The sequence below is a fragment of the Mya arenaria genome, chromosome 4 (assembly GCF_026914265.1).
Source record: "Mya arenaria isolate MELC-2E11 chromosome 4, ASM2691426v1".
Lineage (NCBI taxonomy): Eukaryota > Metazoa > Mollusca > Bivalvia > Myida > Myidae > Mya > Mya arenaria.
Genome location: NC_069125.1, coordinates 55763882 through 55786998, shown reverse-complemented (window position 1 = coordinate 55786998; position 23117 = coordinate 55763882). Strand labels below are relative to the sequence as shown.

Here is a 23117-nt window from a genome sequence, read left to right as displayed (position 1 = left end):
ATTGTTTTGGTACGTACCAGACTTTAATATGACCACTTGAATATCTAGCCGACGGCATTCACTTTTGAAAAATCTGCATTATATATAACTAACTATATTACATGTGATTATGATATCCACACATTGTTTAATTGTTTGAAGATAATTAATATACATTGCCGATCTTCTATCTCATAATAGTTGACAATATCAAAGAAATGTTAATATGTGTTAACCTATAGAACTGTTTTCTACTCGTTTTTTAGACGAGGGTCAGACTTTATACGGTAAGAGCTTACATATACTATATAAATACTTAATAATTAAATTAAGAATGTATTGAAATGTCACCAAGAAACATAAAACATGAATAATATCATTATTGTGGAAGTTATAATGAATAAGCCATGTGTACAAACATAATCGATACGAATTACTCTCGGTGTGATAGATTTCAAGCATATCAGTATATTCCTCTGTTCAAAAGTAAAGTAAATACATTGGATATGCATTGAGATAGATCCGGAAGACTGGCCAGCGCCCAATCTTGATGATGTCGATCTTGGACAAATCAATATCACCACTAGAGAAGTTTACACAACCGCGCGAGTGTTGTTTGGAGATCAATATACACCAACTACCCATTTTGTGTGCACGTTTAACATGAAACTCACATACTTTTACAATGTCAATTGGTAAGATAGTATTGCTTCTATTACAGGGTTTCATTAAGGAATACATACTTTCAAACCTATGTCCCCGTTGTAACCTGTTTTCATTGACCGTTGGCAAACCCCCTCGCATTTATAAATAAACTACGATTTTTTTAAGCATTCTGCTTGTTGTATCATGATGCTGTGTGTGTATCGTTGGTGTCTGTATTGCCTTGATCACTGTACCTTTTACATGATTATCAAGATTTACTGGGCTTGTCCCTAAATTATCTTATTAAAACGTGTTCCCATCGTATGTATGAACATCATAACGTAATGTCGTTCATGTTTAGGTACATTGACGGTAATTACTTGACCACCACGGGTCCTTCGACTAATTCAATGGAACTGTCATTAACTGAGACAACAATAATGAACGCAGTTGGTCCTGGGTTTATGGTAAGCATGCTCTTCGATTTGACTTTATCTGAAGCCAAACGGTTACAATTTGAATTGCCATTACCTGCGCAAACCGAAATTGCATCAATCATTCAATCATACATAAGAGTAAAAAACGACCGGACAGCCGTGAATCGATGATGATTATTCCCCTTTGTTTACATGTAAGGTATCTGTACTTTTAGATTAGATGCGGTGTTCTAGTCTCAGTACTTAAGGAAAGCCAGAAAACCGACGAAGTTCCGGGTGAAGAGTTTTTTGCGGGAGTCAAAGTAAGTTTAGATCTAAAGTTGTAATATTGGTTTAAACAAAAGGTGATGACGCACTTAAAACGGGTACCAAACCAAGGTGGAAAAATCATCAGTTAAGTTTTTACAGTTCATTTAAGTTATTACAGTTTGTTTTATTATTAAGTTATCAAGCTAATGCATACTTTGATAAAATTTACCTTTTACGTTTTTTTCTTTATTCAGGATTGTTGGGATAAGAGTGAGGTTTGTGCACGTAAACTGGTTTAAACCCCCAATAAATGTACATTTTACTGACCGTACCTAACAATCCTTGATAAACATACCTGGTTTTTTTATATAGGATATATGCACTGTGCTGTTTGTGGAGTTTTGTGCTGTTGTCTTTTATGTTCCTAGTTTGTGATTGTTTTGTTTTTGTGTTCGATGTCTTTGGCGTTTACCCAGTGCCATAAAACAGGGTTTATGTTTAAACTTTTGGCTACTGAGCTTGTTTCTGTAGTTTTTGTACATAAGTATTAACTAAACCCGAAGCAATTCTTTCTTGTGAGCATTTCAGTCGAAAAAAAATCAGAATATCTCATCTTTTGGCGTGTTTTCGCAATTTTCGCTTAACTAGAGTACATGGAAAATTACATGAAATTGCTTGCAAAATTGAGGTAGTTATAATCAATAAGTAAAATGATATTTTGAACACCATTTTTTTCAAAGTATTCTTTTTTGCCATGGCAACAATATTGAAATGTAGTATTTTACTCACATAAATCCTTATTAGGGTTTGAGCCAGGTTTTAAAATGGGTCGGATGCTGCAGTAAAGGGGCAGGGTGCTAAGGGGGAAAGGGGCACATTGTATATGGATATGAAGAATTTTAATTTATTATTATTTAAAAAAAATAGTAAAATTTATGTTAAGACTATCGACTACATTTAAAGTCATAGTATATGTTTTGATCAGAATTAAAGACATAAGTTCTTGATTATCTTAAGCATTTGATTCTATAAATGCATGAGGGTGCACACGCTACTTTCCATGGGGGGAGAAGGGTGCTACCAAAAATTACAGGGTGCAGGATCCTTGCATGACCTTTTAGCTTTAACCCTACCTTAAACACACTAAACAAACTTAGGTAAAAAACAAAATATCTGTGATGAAGCTTTACTCTATCATCTTCAATGATGAAAAGTTTTAACATGATGTTGTTTGTTTCCAAACCATCAAGATAAAGTGTTGCGGTTGTTAATTTTAAGATTCGTTATAACTACAACATAGGATGATAAAACGGTTAACTGCATTGTAACTGAAGAAATATGTTCGGTTGCACTTGCACAATTTAAACTACTGTCATCATAAATATTAAATCCCAGCAAAATAATATAATGTTTTGTCTGTTTAACTGCTTTTCATCCAGCTTGTATAGAAGCTATGGTATACGATTTTTACATATTTTTCGGCCGTTAGGCTGTATGACTTCCTGAGAAATTCGAAATAATATAAAATTAAAATTTTCATTGGTCATTATCTACTTTTGAACAAGACACCCATTTGCTAATTGTACAATTCGTCAAATGAAATAAAGGAGTATCGGAAACGAGCTCTTTAGGTCTTTGATTATTTGTAAGTTGAATAATTTTATTTCCCTACGTACAACTTTTGCCAGAAAAGTAAGACATGTAATCTTTAAAGGGTAAACGCAACGAGTAAAACGCGAAAATATAGAACAGAAATTGTTTCCGGACTTGTTTGCTTCTGGTGTAATACGGTCCTGCTTCGTTTTTCCTCCTTGCGTTGAGACCTACTTAACAAAAACGTCATTTTGGTTGGTTACCACTTTGTTGACGATAAGGAAATAGAGGGATACTGCTTACCAATTGCTGACCATATAGATAAAGAAGGAAAATCTTACTAGTGAAATGAAAGTAGTATAAAAAAATATTTTATTTTTCATTAGCTACTATTAGTTTGTTATTAATTTTATAATGATATTTTATTAAAGCTGATATGTTTTTATTTTTATAAGAACGTTTATTTGCAAGCCAAAAGCAACTGGCTTACTACATTCAATGTCAATCATTATAGTTTAAACGAATGTTCTCATAAACTCAGTTCCTGTTGGTCATATGTATTGACGCCCTACAACAAATCTAATAATACAGCACATGGTGTTTCGTTACCAATTTAAGGATGAAAACATTTATATATTAAAAAATAACACGTGTTTATTCAAACAATGCAAAACTCTGTAATGCTGTGCATGGTTATGATATTCCTTTCAAAAGCTGCACTGACTCTGGAAATTACCCAACAACAACAATTAAACCAAAAACGATCTATATTACATGTTGAACATTCGATATTTATATGAAAAACTACAGAAACAAGTCCAATAGTCGAAAGTCTAAACATAATCCCCATTTAATGACACAGGATCAACGCCAATGACATAGAAAACAAAAATAAACAAGCACAAACCAGAAACATTGAACAACAACAAAACAACTCCAAAATCAACACACTACACATATATTATATAAAACGAGGGTTGTTTATCAAGGATTGTTAGGTCCCGCTTTGGAACGGTCAGTAAAATGTAAATTTACTTGGGAGTTAAATTAGTTCGTGCACACAACCTCACTCTTATCCCAACACTCCCGAATAAAGTAAAAACGTAACTGGTAAATCTTATCAATGTATGCATTAACTTGAGGAAACTTAAAAATAAAACAAATAATAATAAACTAATAGGTAAACCCCAAGTTCTTCTATGATTAGGGATCTCAACTCTATCTGCAAACGAAGAAATACAATTCAGAGTAAGTTTTCAAAGATATGACCACAACCGGACTCTTTAAAGATGATTTTTTTTTTCAGATAATCATATGAATATAAATATACACAGGAAGAACTAAGGGTGTATTGTTTTTTACAGAATGTTATGGTATTGAGAATCAGTCTTTATAATTTATTTCACAATTACGGCTATGATATCTCAGCTTTATATTTTTCATCAGCTCAGCCGCTCGAAATGTAAGCACTGTTTGGAAGTAATTAGGCTATTCAGGAAGATTTGTTCTGCTCAATGGTGATTTATGGAAAAGTAAATTAAATGTTAAAGTACAAATACAGGTGTGGTCGATGCAATGGCATTGATATTGACATATGATCAACCCTAAAATGTAAACATGTTACCACATTAGACCTTAATGATAAATGAATGTAAATGAGAAGCAAATTAATTCGAACTAATTTATTATAAATAATATAAAAAAGATTTTTAATAAAAATATGGCACACCCTTAACATGTCATTAAATGTATTGTTGTAATTAATTTTACCGTCACAGGTGCATTATAACAGTAATGTTTCGCGCACTTTTACATAAATGCACCGATGATTGACCGATGGTGAATGTAGCTTGTGAACTTTCAACTTATTTATCATTGTTCATGTCTTACTTTTGTTATCAAGTACCTTACATGGGAGCTTTTCTTTGTTTGCATGTTGTACATAGTGCAACCAGCAGTTCAAAAACACGAAACGTAATTTATCTATAAAATAACATGACATATTTTGAAATAAATTGAAATAGTCAATAAAACTATAATAACCTAATTACTTTTTTACCATAACAAAATAGTCTTCATGATGACATCATTTGTTTATATTGAAATTGAATACAATTTTCCTTGTATTAAAAGTTTAAAACCCCGGCCGACGTACCATTATACTGTACACTTGTTAATTTGAGGGTTTCAATTGTTTAACGTATTGTTCTACAGTTGAAATGTATTTGTTCATAAAAACATTTATTCCCCTGCAGTACACAAAATGGGTATAATGGATACAACTTAAATAAACTACATTCGTGGCATATTCAATTATTTATCTGGATGTATAAAACGTATCTGGCGAACACATATACTTCATTTTAATACCTCAACGCGACATTTATAATGTATGGTATGATTAACAATAAAACAGGTACATGTACATGTAGTGTCCCAGCTGTACAGTGGCTGAGTAGTACGATTGATGTCAAAATGATTAACACTCTTGAGAAAATATATGTACAGTATTTCTTCATGTTTTAATTATACTAAAAATATAATTTTTACACAGATTACAATTGTTTTTACAAAACGCTGATTCCTGATATGTTTGAAAAATATAGATTGTACAGAATCTACATATGTACAATTACTATACATACTCATTAATGTGGGTCCATTGTTGGAAATATGTAAACAATCTTGTAAATTCAATGCAAATGAGTTGCAACAAACCTTCCAAGCTGTTTTGTCATTGGAATAAATACATTTTTTTGTGTTCTATGTTTTTTTGCGTTTACCCAGTGCCATTAAACCGGGTTTATGTTTAAACATTTTGCTACTGAGTTTGTTTCTGTAGTTTTTTCACATAATTATTAAATGCCAAAAATCACAGGTGACTGGAAATAGCACATGTAATCAAAGGGTAGTAGCTGTGAATGCTCAAACCATTTTTGTCAGGAACTCTACGATAATTGGAAAAACAAACATGAACAACTCCATTTTAAAGTCGACATTTATTGAGTTTTTATCGTATTTGTTTGCAATTAACATAAAATATCAAAACCTCGTATAAAATTTCACCAGCGAAACTTGAAACTTGATTTTCTCAATAATTACTTTGCCGATTACTTTGCTGATTTTGTACCCTTTTCTACAGGCGTCATCACAATTATTTATTTATAATTTTACAACACTACACAAACAAGCATTAAATATATATTCATTATATTGATTTGCAGTAGAGGTTAGGCATTTCAAGTGTATTTGACTTATATTGTCTGTATTATTATGTAAGAAATTATCTTTTACATATATTGATGATGAAAGATGTTAGCATATAGCTTTGTCGACCAACTTTATGTCGATTTGACGAATTAAAAAACGACATGTCAAACATTGTGTCCACTTGTTCACTTATTAACTGAATATGTCGACATACCTTTGCTCGACAAAACATGAAATTTAATGTTGACTTCATTTTTGTCAACAAAACACGTTGAAAACGCTTGATGAGGCTTATTATTGGATAAGACAATCCAAGCCCGGGAACGGATACGAAAGTGGAACGAGTGGACAACAACTCGCGAGGCGTCCAATAAATTTCGGTGTTAACATATTGTTCGCCTAAGACGCCGTATTTGTGCATATAAATGCACACAAATGGCAATGGTTCAATTGCGTGTTTCTACTTTTATTAATAGATTGAAGAAAGAACAATACATTTACCAAAAGGAGGAAGTGGAGAAATTGTCTTGAAAACAACGATTCCAGTGGCTTGTCAATATTTGGAGAGACTACCTATTCATGATCAGTGTCAATTGACATTAGAGGTATGGCTCAATGTTTACACGAATTAATTAAATTATTTTTGAAAGATTTATTTGACTACAATGTACAATGAAATAATGATATCAAGATTCCATTATGGAACCTATTCTAACAATGGCGATATTTTGATAGATGCGATATAAGGGTTGTGTTATAGAGTCATGTGTCTCGTGTTCAGTGTTTGTCTTGTGTTTCTCGTTTTATGTTTGTTTTGTCTGGATCATTGTGACTTTGGTTAAACCTTAGGAAACTTGGATTGTCCCTGCAATTTCAAGTGTTTTATTCCATAAATGAAACATACAGGGACAAGCCCAGTTGTCAAAATGAAAGTATAACCCTGCCTAGAGGCACAAAGTAAGGACCCAAACTACACTGAATGAGGGACACAAACGTACAAACACCACACATAGACCACACATGCAGCAAAATAGCTTGACCTATACATGCTGGGATTAACGCCTTGGTGTTTACACATAGTTTATGTCACAACCTGACACTTGAACTACAGTTTCAAATATAACAAAACTAAATATTAAGCCTTGTCGGAACCAGCATCAATTTGTGGACATTGATTGAAGTGACATTTACACTTATAAATTTTAATAAGAGGTCATGTCGAAACCTAATTTCGACTGTATTTTCAATACAACAGTACCGTTACATATACTCTATACATCTGGAAGTTTCAAACAAACAGTTGCTTCTTTTGAATTTGAGACCTTCATATCAGGGATGCCTGTCAGAGGGTTTCAACAGAACAACACAGTATTAGATGTTACATCTATAAATGGTGTCCTGAGACCATAGTTCAATTTTTCGATGCTGTGCCTGTCCATGAAGTTTAAATTGTATCATGACATTGTTTCGGATATTAATTAAGTTGTTAGCTGTAATAATAATTGAATGGTTTGACAGATGGGTAAAATGAAAATACCTGAATGCACCGGATACGTACAGGGCACCACGGACTGCAGCAATTTTCTAACAGTAAGTTTCCTAGCTATTTACTAAATAGTTTTCATCGAAACTTATACGTTACTTTCTAACATTTTCGCTTGTATGTTTTCAAATAATTTTCGAAGGAAATATGTTTATTTGGATCTCGTGATTAGTACTGTATTAACTTTCATATCATTTTTTTAAGTTGGACATTTAAAAAGATGATTTTAATCGGGCATTTTCCAAACAAAAAACAACAATGCGACAAATTCGAAAAAAATCAAACGTTTTAAAAAAGATACAATAGAATCCTCTAATTTAAACATGAAATTGTTTGGTGGAGCCAAATGCAACATAGATGGTAATAGAATAATGCGTGTTGTACAAAATCAATTACTCTTGACCATCTTTTACCAAATTGATTCTCATGATATATAGATGAGTTATTACAATATTTTGTGATTTTCAAGTTTAATTGGCAAACCGGTGTTTTTGCCTACTGTCATTTACAAATGGAATAAATAATTATATGGCCAGACAAAAACGTAAATACACAATAATAAAAATGTTATAACATTTAGTTTTAATATTTATGAAACACGAGCATAAGCAAAGTAGTGTTTAGTTTAATACATCTAAACATATTATAGCTATTTACAGTCGAGCCCCGTTGGCTCGAACTCCCGGGGACGGGCAAAAATACATCGAGCCTCGGGAAATTCAAGCCAAGCGGGATTGTTTACCTTCAGTACAAAGAAATAGGTCCTTTACATCTAGTTCGAGCCAACGAGGAAATCGAGTCAAGCCAGTTCGAGCCAACGGGGCTCGACTGTAATTGCTATAAAATGTTATGTATAACATATTATAGTAAACCAAGATTAGAAAGCAGCTAATGCATGGAGATTTTCCTCTCGAAACTTCGGAAATAAATCTGGCAATACTGTAAAAAGCCTTTGCATGGTAATATGGTCAACATTTATAACTGTAATTTGATTCCTATAGTTCTTCTCTTGATAAACCAATATACTTGATGAAAAAAAACAAGGAAAAGAATTGAAATCGGAAATTGGTCGATGGCATTAATTATGTATTTATACCCATTTGAAGATCATTGCCTACTTGATATGTTAGAAAGTGGCGCTTCTTTTGCTTGGAACAAAAGGCAATGTGTATTCAGTGCAAGATCTGAATATAATTTCCATACTGTTAAACATAAATCTGCTTATGGTTATCTTCATATAATGGTAAAGTTATTATTCATAAGAAGCAATCCCAGGCTATGTCTTCAAATATGTTTCTTACGATATAACTCAAATCAATATTCACCAATACTGTAAAACGTTATGGAGCGAAAACCATTATTTAAAGTTTATAACAGCAGCCTTGACCGTGATGCTATTGACCTCAAAAACACGCTTAAGCAACGAACGTCTGCACAAGTCATAAGTTACCAACAAGCCAAGTTTTTATAACTACAGTATCCATTAATTTAACCATTAGTTAGTCCATGTTACTTAAACTCCAACTAGCTTTTAATGATACCTGGGAGTTGAAGACAACTTCAAAGCTAAACTCAGCAGTCCCATGTCTTGTATTTGAAATAGTTGTAAAGTATCCTTTATTAAAACTTATATTGTGTTAGACCCAAACTGTAAAGTAAAAGCTACGCGGCCGCAAAATCCTCAGTAAAAAGCGCCTTCATATCGCTCATATTTTTTATCTGTACACAAATCAATGTTTTTGTTTGTTTGTTTTGATCATTAAAGTCAAATGAGCTAAACATGATTATGCAATAAAATTAAACAGAACGTGTTTGCATCAACCAATAGTTTGAACATTTAATATGTTAAAATACGACTAAAACATTAATACCGATAAATTTACTTTCACAACCTTTTATCTGGGAAAAAAATCACGATAATTTCTTCCAACTTAAATGGAAGAAGACAAATCTGATATCAGTTCTAAAAAGCGCAGGAAATGATTTTGATGTGAGATGTTCATCTAAAAATAAGTGGCAAAATTACAGGTAGGGTTTTTCTGTTGATTTTGACCGCAAAAACAACAGTATGCGATTGGAAATAATCTGACACTCATCGTCTAAATACTTATGTGAAAAACTACAGAAACAAGCTCAGTAGCCAAAAGTTTAAATATAAACCCGGTTTAATGGCACTGAGTAAACGCATGACAAAATAAGACTCACACGCTGACAAAATAAATATATTTATTTATATCATATGACGACATATTCTTTATTTCTACAGCCATTGAATCGACATGTTCTTTACTTTATTTCAACAGTCGCTGACTGCAAATGGAATCTTTGAACCAGCAGAGATACGGTTCCCAATTGTAACTTTGGACATTAATTACAACGACAACAGCGTGTTTGACATCGATCTCAGATTTGGGGCACACACAAGTGCGTTATGGCATAATTATGTTCTTCCGAGTGTCCGGGTAAGATTTGTTAGTCTTTCACGTAATTCTTATATTTTTTAACATGATTATAAACAACAAACATGCATTAAATAGGAACATGAAAAAGTTATAAATTCGTATATAACTTAAATAGCCTAAAGTGTAAAAATATTTCTTGTAGTTATGACATATATTTGTCATATTGACCATACAGCTGCATTTGGATATTTAAAAGTATTATGTTTATAATATATTATTTCATTTTTATTGCGCTAGGTCACTAATAATCGTATTTTGAAGTTATCAAGCCGCCCCTCCGTCTGTCCGTCCATTCTGACTCTATTTTTACGTTTCTTTTTCTATCTGAATAGTTTTGAACCATCAAAGATACCAAAGGTGATACAAAACATAAATATAACATAAATTATTTTCAGATTTATTGTCCTTTGTAAATTGTGTTATTTAAATTCAAAATATTAATCCACTTTCATCACAAAAACTGCCTTTGGAATGAACAAAACTAGATGAATTAATTGACAGTGATGTTGACTTATCATGAATCCGTAACCGGATGTTTTCAAGAAACTAATATGTTTGAAAATTAATCAAGCAAATGATTTTTTTTTTAATTTACATTTTGTGGACCCGTTTGAAGAACCTTAATTCTATTTAATTCAATATCTTTATTTCCCCTTAAAAGAGATATGCAATATATGTACAACTCATCTGAATAGTAATAGGATTATGTACATATTCGAAAGTATATGATTAAACAAATAAATACTCGAATGAATATTACGAGATTCACAAGAATATAACAGCATGCATAAGAACCATAACAACCATATATGTAACTAAGAGAATATGCATGTTTTCTTTAAGCATATGGTAAGCAGCTTGAAACGTTAACAACAAGAATCCGATATATTATATAATCATGTTCCAATAATGCATAGATTGGTGCTCTCATTCGTCTCAATGTAAACATAGGTCCGTGTTTTATTTTCATTAAAGGTCATTGTCGAGGACACAGAGCAGCACAAGAGCAAATGGTGTTACTCCCATATTGATCCACATATGAAGACTACAGATGGAAGGTTAAATTATTTCACTTTTCAGTCTATTACCCGTTCATGTTTACATTCAAGTCGTCTGTTCCTCCGTCTGGCTTTCCGTCCGGAAAATCTGGACGCTGCAATAAATAACAAAGTATGCAAACTGGATTAATGGCAATTGGTGTGTGGAAAGAAAGGCAATTAAGAGATAATGCATGCCATGTTAGTGTGGTTTCCCTGGAAACTAAAACAGTGAATTCAACTTTTTGACCTGATCTTAAAACTTTGTTAGAAGGGTATTGGTAGATTATGCATGTTTCATGAAAGTAAGTATATGGATAGAGTGCCATTTGGGGATTAGGCACTTCATTTTTGTCAAATGCAAATTGCGGCTGCTATCGAACAGAAACAGTTAAAATAGCACACTCTTTGACTGGATCCTGCAATAAATCAAGCTAGGTTAAAACAACTTAATATGTTGTAAGAAGGCCATGGGTAGAATATGCATGTCATTTTACTGTGTCGGACAAAACCATTATGGTTGCTATGACAGCAAAACAAAAATGTAAAGGTTTCTGCGATAAGTACGTGAAAAAGTATGCAGTCTAAGTAAATGAGATTTTGTACAAGTAGGTAGGAGCCATAAAGAAAACTATTTACGTGATACATATTGGTGACAAGTTGTCAATGCACGTATCGTACGATGGATTTTTCAAACTAATATTACTTAGCTGTTATATTATCTTTTTGGGAACTTTATTGATCAGTTAAGGCGAAGTTTATTTGATTTTGTAAGTACAATATCCACTTCGCTTTATGACTTTCACTAAATATCAAACTGGAATTTTTGATCTTTTGATATTGTGTTCCTCTCACGGTGATGGCGTATTACAAACTAACTAATCGCGTTATGCGTGTGTACTGTAGCGGTTTTGTTACTACAGACTATGGTTACCATACTTACATTCGCAGCTCCTCTGCCATTTTTATCGAAAAAAACCTCGGATATATGTCTGTACATCAGTTGAAGTAGTTCGTAATGTTTTAGAGTTGTATTTATTGATCTTAGTTTAAATTGATTGCCAGTGAAGTGTATTTTTGCAAACATAATTAGGATTCACAAGAGTTAAGTCATAAAGTTTCACTGCTAAATAAAGTTACTACGCGATCTACTTGCAGCGGACTTAAACGTACCACTTTTTGAGTATGTTAACTGTCCAGATACATCAGAGGTTGATTTCGATAAAAATGGCCGAGGAGTTCCAAATGTACTTGGTGATGGCGTTTTACAAACGTACTGCGTGTGTACCGTACCGGTTTTGTTACCACCGTCTATGGTAACAAAACTGGTATATATGAACAAGAGCACGACACGCTCTTGTTCATATTAATCTCTCGAGCATTTAAAAGTCTCCAACTGAATAATATTTAGTAAATTCTGAGTAAATTTTAACCGATTTAAGAGAATGTTGTTAGCTGACATGAATTATGCGCGAATCCGTTACATTGGTAGAGAAAAAAACCCATTTTGGCTGAGAATCAAGCACTAGACCTACCCTTTTTCATTTATTACAGATATTACGAACAACAAAGAAATGCCGGGGTTTATATGATGTACATCAATACGGAGTATGATATTGAAGTAAGATATTTAGAAATAGATTGCATCTATAACAGTACTCAGGACTTTTTCACCTTCTTTAGCAGAGGTTGAAAGCTATGTTTTGACACTTATTTCCCAATTTACGTTTATCACTGCATCATCAAATGTTATAGTTGAGCTTGTTACTAATTGTGTCTCAGTCTGCCATTTAACAACTTTTAGCGTTCACGAGTAACGCGTCAATACGCACGTTTATTGATTGATCATTATCTAGTGAATAAACAATATTAAATAGTGCAAAGTTTATTAGCAGAAATCGGCATACAAATGCATATCATGGTCATTGTGATAATATATAATACATATACAAACACAAAATGTTGTACAGTAGAGAGCATAATACAGAAATAAACCGTGAATAAACAACAAAAACACAAAATATTGCAGGTATGTCACTATTGGAAATAGTGAAGATCTAACATCTTTCAAATAAAGACCCGCCAAGGGCACAATTTGTCGAAAAATCTGATTTCATTTAGCGAAATTACTCAAACTTTATTTTACGAAATGAAGAAAAACATTGTATTTCATTCAACCACATTACTTACCAAATTATGGCCTTGAGGAGGCCTGGAAATATGCGACTAAGAAGAGACAGTAGCTGGTTGACAAGGTTGTAAAGAGGTACAAACCTGAGATTACGGGTCCGCTGGCACAGGAGGAAGGGAAGTAACAATCCAGGAATCCCGTGCAAGATGTCGAACGTTGCGCAGAAAATGAACCTAAAATTTAAAAACAAATGTGCCAAACATAAGCGTTATTGGGCGTCGTTATTTAAAGAGTGGACTAATTTTTTTTTATCAGCTAGTGCTTACTATTTCAAGCGAAACGTGAATATTACAGTATATCTGTATACATTTTGGAAACAATTAGAGTTCAGGGTTTGTCATCTATTCAATTATCTTATCATATCTATCTTATATTTTAAATACGCAAATTTTGTTAACGGTCATATTTCACAAATGATATTTCCATATTTTTATGCTGTGTGTATATTAAATAAAGATAAACGACTCTTGCGAGCATTGAATAAAATCAGATTATGAATTTCTCTCGCTTTCTTTGTCAAAATCAGATAAACATTAATACGCGAAGTCGCTCTAGCTTAAACTTGAAATACGATGACTGATTTGCATAATACATGATTAATGGATTGGCGGGGTATAAAACGTACACTAAGGTAAAATGCGTCTGGACAACATTTTTTGGTATTTAAAAAGAAATACAATATGAAACTTGTCGCAATCAATCAAATTTGTCAATGCCGTTATATTAAAGAGCTCAGGTACTCCAGTAAGCGACCAACTGCTTCCATAACTCCTGAATTCGATACACATAAAAGCACTTGTACCTTTCAATGTGTAGTTTTTGTATTATAGGTACAGCAGAAAACTAAACTATGCAACAACGATCGTGCAACGTGCGCCTGTGGTGTTGCTGTTCGTGCAGGGAAGGACGTGTTCATGATTAACAGATGCGGATCAATCCATTACATTGATTTTGTCCATTGTGGCGAAGGGGGGATATTGGACGTTCTAGAAATAAACTCTGAAAAATATAGGGTAAGCTTATAATTAGCATTTATCATGTCGCTATTGTTATGAACTGTCCTGAAGTTTAAAACAACGCACAACTTTCTTACAGTAATCTTGACTGTTATATGTGATGCTTTTAGGTCCTGACACCAATTGGAACACGTATTGAAATTCGTCTTTATGGCGGTAGCTATAAAGGAACGATGAATATAGACATATACATGGCTCCTAAAGATTTTAACAGCATTGAAGGCCTATGTGGAACATTCGACAATGATGTCAATAATGAGTTTTTGGGCAGTAATGGTCAGCAACTACCGAATGCGAACGTCTTCGCTGAGTCATGGAGGTAAACTTTTTGATAAATACTGCATTCGGGTTGTAGCTGATGTAAAATCAAGTCGTACTTAATTTACTACCAGGGTTTGACCGCTTAACCAAATGCATCCAACAAAGCGCTTTGGAAATGTTAATTAAGTTTATGTTTAGGGTTTTTTCTACAATGACAGGATCCTCGCGCAAAAGGAGGAACTTGATCGCATCACCCACTTACTATATATTGCCTGTATGTAATGATGTATCTGAATATTGCACTCAACCTATGTCACTCGTGGACAAAATGAACACATTTATATCAGTGGTTTATAAATATATGCCACATGCTCAAGACTCTGGGCTGAAATAACTGAGACAAACTCAGAAATCTTCACACACTTTCCGTTCCATTCGGCATAACAGGACTCACAATTGCAGCAGATCGAATGCCTGTCAACGCTTTACGCGCTTTTAATTGTAAAAGAGCATTTTATGCACTTAGTAAATAATACGTATGTAAATGGTCCGATGCGACACAGTCGCAATTTATAACCATTTATTTTGTGTTAGTAAATACTAACAAACTTGATAAAAACTAGCAAGTGTCGATTTAGGCTATTTTAAACATAGAAAATATACTTATGAATGAATAACAATCAACAAAAAACTGATTAAAGGATAAAAGGAAATATTATAATTTCATTTAAAACATTTTGGTTTGATTATTTACGCCAAATGAGCATTTGATTGCATCTTCATACGATGTTTGTTTTTTTCCGGGTTTTAACGAGTTCTTCGGGTTTATTTCAGGGTAATAACTTGTCCGAATCCGATGACAAAGATTCTATTTTTAACAGATAAAATATGATTCCCAGGTCGCGGCAAAAATCTAAACACAGCCTTACATAAACATGTATTTATTTTTATTCAGTTCGCGTTCATTTTGAAACTATTTGCGTCTTCTGCTTTTTATATTGCGCTTTCAACTCGATGATATCAAAATAATTGCGTTTTCTATGATTTTAATTGCGTAATTACGCAAAACTCAGCTTATTCGCACTGTATTAACCGCATAAAATATTATGAATACTCGTTACAGCGCTACTTTTAGCAATCTGTTTTATATGCAGAACGCAGACCGTAGCTTTTAGAGCAGATTGGTGAATTAGTCAATTAAGATGTAAATGATAATGTAAATTAGATCGTTGAACACGGCAGTTCAACAGTGATGAGGTTTATACGCCCGTGAGCGCATTAGGTTCTGAGTTGCGTAGACCGCCATTGTAGATTAGATTACTAAATAAGACGAGTAGTATTCCCATTGACGTTTCACGTCGAACTTACTATTGAAAAGATGGGCTCATACCTCAAAGTACAGTTTGCACTGGTATCACTTCAACCCACAAATGAAATCGTATGCTTAAATTACGCTTGCAAGAATAGCGGGGTGAAAATCGAACTAGCTTTAAGTGTTGATATATGCTGTTTTTGGCGGTAAAAATTGAAGTCACTTCGATGCAAACCTGATTTGTTTGACTGATGGCCCCTGACATTGCGATCAGTTTATTTGAAACAATGGTATTAGTCAAATAAGTTATAATACAATAAAAACTACAGAGACAGGCTCCAGATCACACTTGCATATACTACATACTATACTTGTAACTACATGTATATTTATAAAATAGCGCTGGGGTTACCGCCTTGGAACGGTTAGCGAAACGGAAGTTCAATGTTAATAAAACTTGTTAATTAGCCCTCGACTGACAAGTCACAGCTGAAAATACATCAAACTTTATTTTATGAAGATAACACATTCAGATTCATCAGTAACTTTTTTACCATATTGTTTATATTCCATTATAATACATTCCAGAATGGACAGTGGCACCCAAAATACAGTTTTGAAAGAAAAGAACCTTTTTATAAACCCAGATCGAAGTTTGCAGTCATGGAAAGAAAGAAATCATTTGTACTGCTTTTGTCAAAACCGAGCCGCCAAATGTTCACCTTCTCAGTATTACACGTGTTTATTTTCAAACAACATAACGCCATTAAAATGTCATGTTTCCCAAGGATACAGAATGAAACGAGAAACAGATACTCACATGAAAGAGTTGCGGCGACTTTTTGATTTGATGAACTCTGTTGACCCACCTACGCACTATTTGTACAAGGTATGCATCATTTACATCCAGTCCTTCAAATGCTAATGTAAATACGAATTTACCATGCAGTTTATATTATTTAAGTCAGTTCAATTGTTTGTTTTTTTTGTTTTTTTTCTAACTAGTATGTTTATGTAAATAAAAACGTACTAAGCAATTACATATGCATAATTACTCCAATGTCTTGAATATTTGGCATGCATTGTATATTATTCTAATCAGTTCGTATGTATTCATATTTTGTACGCAGTGCATTTGTGATCATGACAATATGGTATGTTTTGTGTTTAAATTTTAAGCGTCAAGCAGAGGCTCAGAACATTACTGCTGAAGATGCACATGAAGCCTGCACGGGCTTGATAAACGGAAGTTTAGCGGTGCAGCGTTATTCAGATTTGTCGACGTCTGAAAATTCCGAACAAGTGATAAATAACTGTGCGTATGATGTTGAGGTATGTAATTCGAACCATTGTTTGCCCCGGATAAATAATCATAGTTAAAATGAATTGATGTATCCCTTACGGATAACTGCTTCCCCGTTGATGTGTAGCTGCTTGGTAACGTAATCCAAATTTGACTTGTAGTATTTTTCACAATTGACATCTTTAAAGGGTTGTGTTGTTATTTTGTAAATGTTATTTTAAGGTTGGTGGAACGTTAGTTTGGGCAAACGCACATGTGGAGTCTTATAATGACTTGGTAAAGAATATGATAGACTTACAACCGGAATATGCTGCTAACAACACTGAAAGGATAAACGTTTTTATGGCAAATACTTGCCCATCTAACTGCACAGGAAACGGAAATTGCACACTCGTTGATACTAGTGAGGAAGGTATATATTCAATAGTCTTTTCATTGCGTGTTCTTGAGCTTGTCGGAAAAGATGATAGCTGGTAGTTAAGAAATATCACACACCACTGAGGGTCATATGCCATAATAAAGATAGGCCGTATCGCCAGAAGTAATGTGTTACATATCTTATAGTGTACCAAACATGTTATTTAACCATTTAATACGTAAAAGCGCTTTTGGTGTGTGTTTGATATTATTCTGGGAACAAATTTTCGACATGAATCGCTTAGCTGGAGAGTTTCAACAGTATCTCTACAGATTCATGTCCAGAAAATATATTTGGACAGGTCCGGACCGGCCAAAAATATTTTATGGACCTCTGTCGTCATACAAATGGATTGTTATACGGTGATTTACGGACCAATTTACAACAGACCGACGTTTTGTATACAAAGAAGGGACACACACGCACACGCACACGCACACACACACACACACACACGTATAAAAATTATCTTTGAATAAGGTTATTATTTCATTGAAGAAGTAACCATTCCCTTATACGTATAACTTCTTAGAATCAAGCAAACAAATAGTTACTATAATTCAAACAAAATAGCACAAGCCGTAAGGTTACGTTATCGTGTTATTTTGTGGCGTTTTTTCAGGCGTGTGCGTTTGCGATACCTTTTACCATGGAGCTGATTGTTCGATCGATGAAAGGAATCCATTGATAATAGACGACATTGAAACAGGGGGTGAATGCGACACTGCTGAAAGGTCTGATGACTGTCAATGTTTTGCAATAAGGAGTGGTGCCATTCTGCGTTCCATTCGATGCACCGTAAAGACATTCAAGGTAAGACAAAAAAAACAGTATAGTAGTTTTGCGCAATGTTTTATTTATTTCTAATTGTTGGAAGAAAGATTTGCTTCGTTTTCATTCCGACCAAACATACAGGCCAAAATAGGCTTTTTTATAAAAATCATCTCACACTTTCCTTGTCGTAATAAAGGGTATGCACTATTTTTTAACAAAGGTGATTTCTTACGAATGTAAATTCAAGAAACACAGCTTGTGAAAAGACTCAGTGAAATGTAACTTTCTATGTATGATTTACCGAATATGTGCAAGTGGCAGTGAGCTTAAATCAGAAGGTTTTACCTAATTTGTTTATTTCAGATATTTATTAATGGGGAAGAAGAACTGGTTTCTGAATATCGTTCAAACGGTTCATACGAAGATATATTCACTGGGGCCTGTTGCTCCGATCTTGTAAGTGACCACGTGTTCGTTTAACGTTGTCTTTTTCTGCAACACCACTGGTCGGTTTACATGTACGGTATAATGTACTGTGAGTTAAGCCTTTATTCAAGTTTAGCATATATTGAGAAAACAATGAAACAATATACATTATAACCTTACATATTCTGAGAATTGGATAAAAGATGTTTTGTTATTTTTTTCATTCAGAACAAGTATGATGTCGATGCCTTTGCAGTTAAGTACGAGGTTTCAGCAAGTAACGATGGCATTAGTTATGGAAATATCAAAACAGTCTTTGTATTTGATTCGACATGCCAAAGTACTGCTTACGACGGAAATACAAACGGGACTGTCGTTTTAAATACCGTAAGTAAATTCTAAGAACGCGCATAAACCATTTAGTCTGGATTCCAAGGCTGAAAATGTGAAAAATAAGTTAATTTACTGAACCCATCTCATATATAAACCATTTTTATATCATATTGTAGGTTAAAGTCGGTAGATTATAAAAAGTGGATTTGCCCACTAGGCAGTTTATGCGAAAACTGTCTAGGATGGCGCGCATGATGGCCGCCATAAATTGCCATTTCATGTTCGAATGTGGCTGTTTTTATTTAATAACTATGAGTGAATATTGGCATGGATATTACATCTCTCATAATGAACATCAAATTGAGATATAACATTAAGCGCTTAAAATTCAACGTCAAGGTCAAAATATACAAATTTCCTTGAAATGTGATTTATCATGTTTTTTTATCTATTTTAATTTATTAACGGACAGCTTCCGATTCACTACCGATGCAACTTTGTATATTTTATCATATATTACTACTGTGATATTAAAAGAACGGCGTTTAATTTTAAATAACACCTTACAAAGGTATTTGTTACAATTTCAGACAAGCGGATGCTTTATCGAAAACACGTGTTATTTTGATGGTGAAATATCTCAGATGAATACTTGTCTGGGTTGCAACGCCTCTGTCAATGCTACAGGCTGGTCTGAAGGTAAAATAAAAACAGATTAATGAGATCTGACTTTAAATTGAGTTTATAACGGGTAATAATTGAATGAGATTAATCAGAAAGTAAGGCAAATCAATGAGTTACAAATGAGATAGCCATGTTGACAACCATTAATGGTATGATTCCTGATGTCGTTCCTTTCAAATGGCGGATATTCTGTTCGAAAAAATGGATAGCCGAACACAACGCTGTTAACTCTTTTGAATGTTTGCCTTTTCACCCTGAAAATTCGATCAGACGACAAAGTGAAAGCGAAATGGCAGCAACACAAATGAAATATTATTTTAATTTGTCTATTCTGTTTGACGGGTTAAAGTCACTTCTTGTCGCCTTCCTTTCAACCTTTCAGCCTGCGAACACATAGTTCGCCCTTTCAGCATCCGAATAATCAGCCACCAATAAGAAAACTGGTCAAAGTGGTGATGTGTAATGTTTTACGTTGAAGAGTCCTAAACTCGTCTCCATTGTCGCGTTTTAACACAGCAAAGCAAAAACGATTAGGTAACAACTTGTAGATGTTTCACCAGGCGACAAATGTAAAATAATAAAACTGTTGCTGTGATATGCAAGAAGACGGAAAGACAATGTCAGTCTATTTTATAACAAAGTTAAACTGGATATTGTTAATACATTTTGCTATTTGGGAGTTATGTTATCATCCAAAGGAAAGATTTCAATGGCCCAGAAAGCTTTGCCTGAACAAGCATTAAGTGCAATGTTTTCGTTAAATTCTTTGTTTGAAAAGATACCCTTAAAAGTACATGATAAACTTTTGATTCAATGGTTTTACCAATATTAGCATATGGCTGTGAAAAATGAGGATTCTGCTCCCGATATTGAAAGGGTGTATTTGACTTTTTTAAAACAATTACTAAATGTTAGATGTCAAACAACTAATTCTACTGTTGATGGTGAACTTGCCATTATATGTTATACGCTAAGAGATGATGTTGCAATATTGGTATAAGCTTGTAAATTCAAATGCTAACCTGTTGCATGTTGTTTAGATGTTTTAGATATTGTAGTTCACTTAATATAAACAGCTCATGGTGTTATGATGTTAAAAAATTGTTAAATGATTAAGGATTTAACTACCTATGGGATAATATGTCAGTCACTATTTTACTGTTGTCAAAAGTTATTGAAAGATTATATGATCAGCACATGCAGAAATGGTATGCGACTTTAAATGATTAGTCCAAACTTTGTACTTAAAGATATAAAAACAAGATTTTGTTATGAAAAGTATCTCGATAGTGTCACTAACGATACACATAGAGTATCTCTTAGTAGAGTGCGATGTTCAGCGCACAAGTTAGGTGTAGAAGAAGGCAGAATTAGAAATATATCTAGACAAGATAGAAAATGTATATATTGCAATATGAATATGATTGAAGATGAATATCATTTTATTCTTGTATGTCTATATTATACAGATATTAGACAAATGTGCTTACCACGATATTATCGTTATTGGCCAACCAAGAATTAACTATGTAATTTGTTAAGTTTTGAAAATGCAGCATTGATAAGAAAACTTGCTAAATTAGTTTATATTGCCACTGAAAAGCGCAAAAGTGCTTTAATTTAATTTAATTAATGCCGATAATTATTTGAATAGCTATATTTATATTTGTTCTTGAAATAATGCTCTTCTCATGCAACATTAATGTCAATAATGTTTTATGTCGCCGCCGTGAATGTATATATATATATATATATATATATATATATATATATATATATATATATATATATATATATATATATATATATGCATTTGGCTACGAACATGTTAATGTTTATGCCTAATAAAAGTTCTGTTCTGTTTTGTTCAATGTGATGGAGACAGTAGTTGTGTTTTCGCCCCATATTTGTCGCATTTTCACCTCCATATTTTGACGCATTTATGCCACAAGGTCCTACATTTGTCAGCTTTACGCAACATTTCACTTTTAAGCCTTCGTCTACCCGTTCCCCCTCGACTCCATGAATTGAGAGAAAGTAGTTACATTACATTATTTTATCAATTATTATTATCTTCATTATTATTATTATTATTATTATTATTATTATTATTATTATTAGCCCCTTGTACCACAACTACGACAAACCCTACCACAACTGTAGAACCTATGACATCAACTGAAGAATCTACGACAACTTATGCGGAACCCACGACAAATACTGCGGAACCTACGACAAATACTGCGGAACCTACGAAATTTACTGCAGAACCTACGAAAACTACTGCAGAGCTATCGACAACTACAGCAGAGCATAATATAAATTCGTTAATTGCTGTAGCTGCCGGTGTTCCTTCCGCTATCATCTTTGCCTTAGTCGTTTTGATTGCTTTCGCTGTGTACTTTGCAAAGAGGAGGGTTCAACTGAAAAGGTGCTTATTCACTTTTCGTATAACAAACAAAAACAATAAAATTGAAAATACGAAATCGATCGACTTATAATATTTAGTACATTTCATAAAGTTATATATTTTCTAAAACAACGAAGCTTCATCACGATGGAACAACCTCTCTGTATGTGTATTCATGTTTTGCGTACAGTTGGTTTAAAGCCAACTTAGTCCTTCATTCTGAACATTTTTAAAGACATTGTATATTAATGTATGTATAATGTTAAATTTCACATATAAGGTTATAAATAGTATCAAAATATGACATTAATTTTCTTTATATTACAGAAGCAAAGATAAATGTTTTTCGAACAGAACGTAAGGTCAGTTCCCATCTGGCGAAAGGATTCACTGGATACCAAGGGCCAAAATGTACACTCCATCCTCGTTTCATTCAGCTTCCTTCAACGGGGAATCAAGTTATAACGGCTATTCCACACAAGGCCGACCTAGTTATCATTACAGTCATTGAAATTGCACACGAAATCAAGTTTTACATGTGACTACTTAAATGACTAACGAACCCCACTGAGTTGTGTTTCTGATGGTTTCATTAAATGGAAATGTGACATGCATGTACTATTTTACCTTATTTTCCATGAAATGCGCAATGTTTGGCTTGGTGTAGAATCATTCTATATGTATAGCTCAACATAGACAAACGTGCTATACTATTATATAAAGATACTAACTAACCCGTCTTTTGAGTCAAATGTTATAGATTATGTAATCGACTAATTGGTAATTATATTAAATTTTGATGCCATGTAATCTTGGTATTATTTGAAAAGATAT

General features: G+C 33.4%; 1 protein-coding gene across 1 annotated transcript; it reads left to right on the top strand.

Moving 5' to 3' along the window:
* Positions 1-609: 609 nt before the first annotated feature.
* On the top strand, positions 610-23099 carry LOC128231205 (von Willebrand factor D and EGF domain-containing protein-like). The gene is made up of 19 exons (XM_052943710.1): positions 610-674; positions 986-1091; positions 1277-1363; positions 6590-6718; positions 7632-7703; positions 9960-10118; positions 11094-11176; positions 12710-12776; positions 14177-14359; positions 14473-14681; positions 16524-16824; positions 17115-17267; positions 17461-17650; positions 18279-18469; positions 18794-18886; positions 19085-19243; positions 19780-19888; positions 21995-22304; positions 22611-23099. The coding sequence occupies exons 1-19, from the start codon at positions 643-645 to the stop codon at positions 22642-22644; spliced, it is 2667 nt and encodes an 888-aa protein (XP_052799670.1). The 5' UTR covers positions 610-642; the 3' UTR covers positions 22645-23099.
* The last annotated feature ends 18 nt before the right edge of the window (positions 23100-23117 follow it).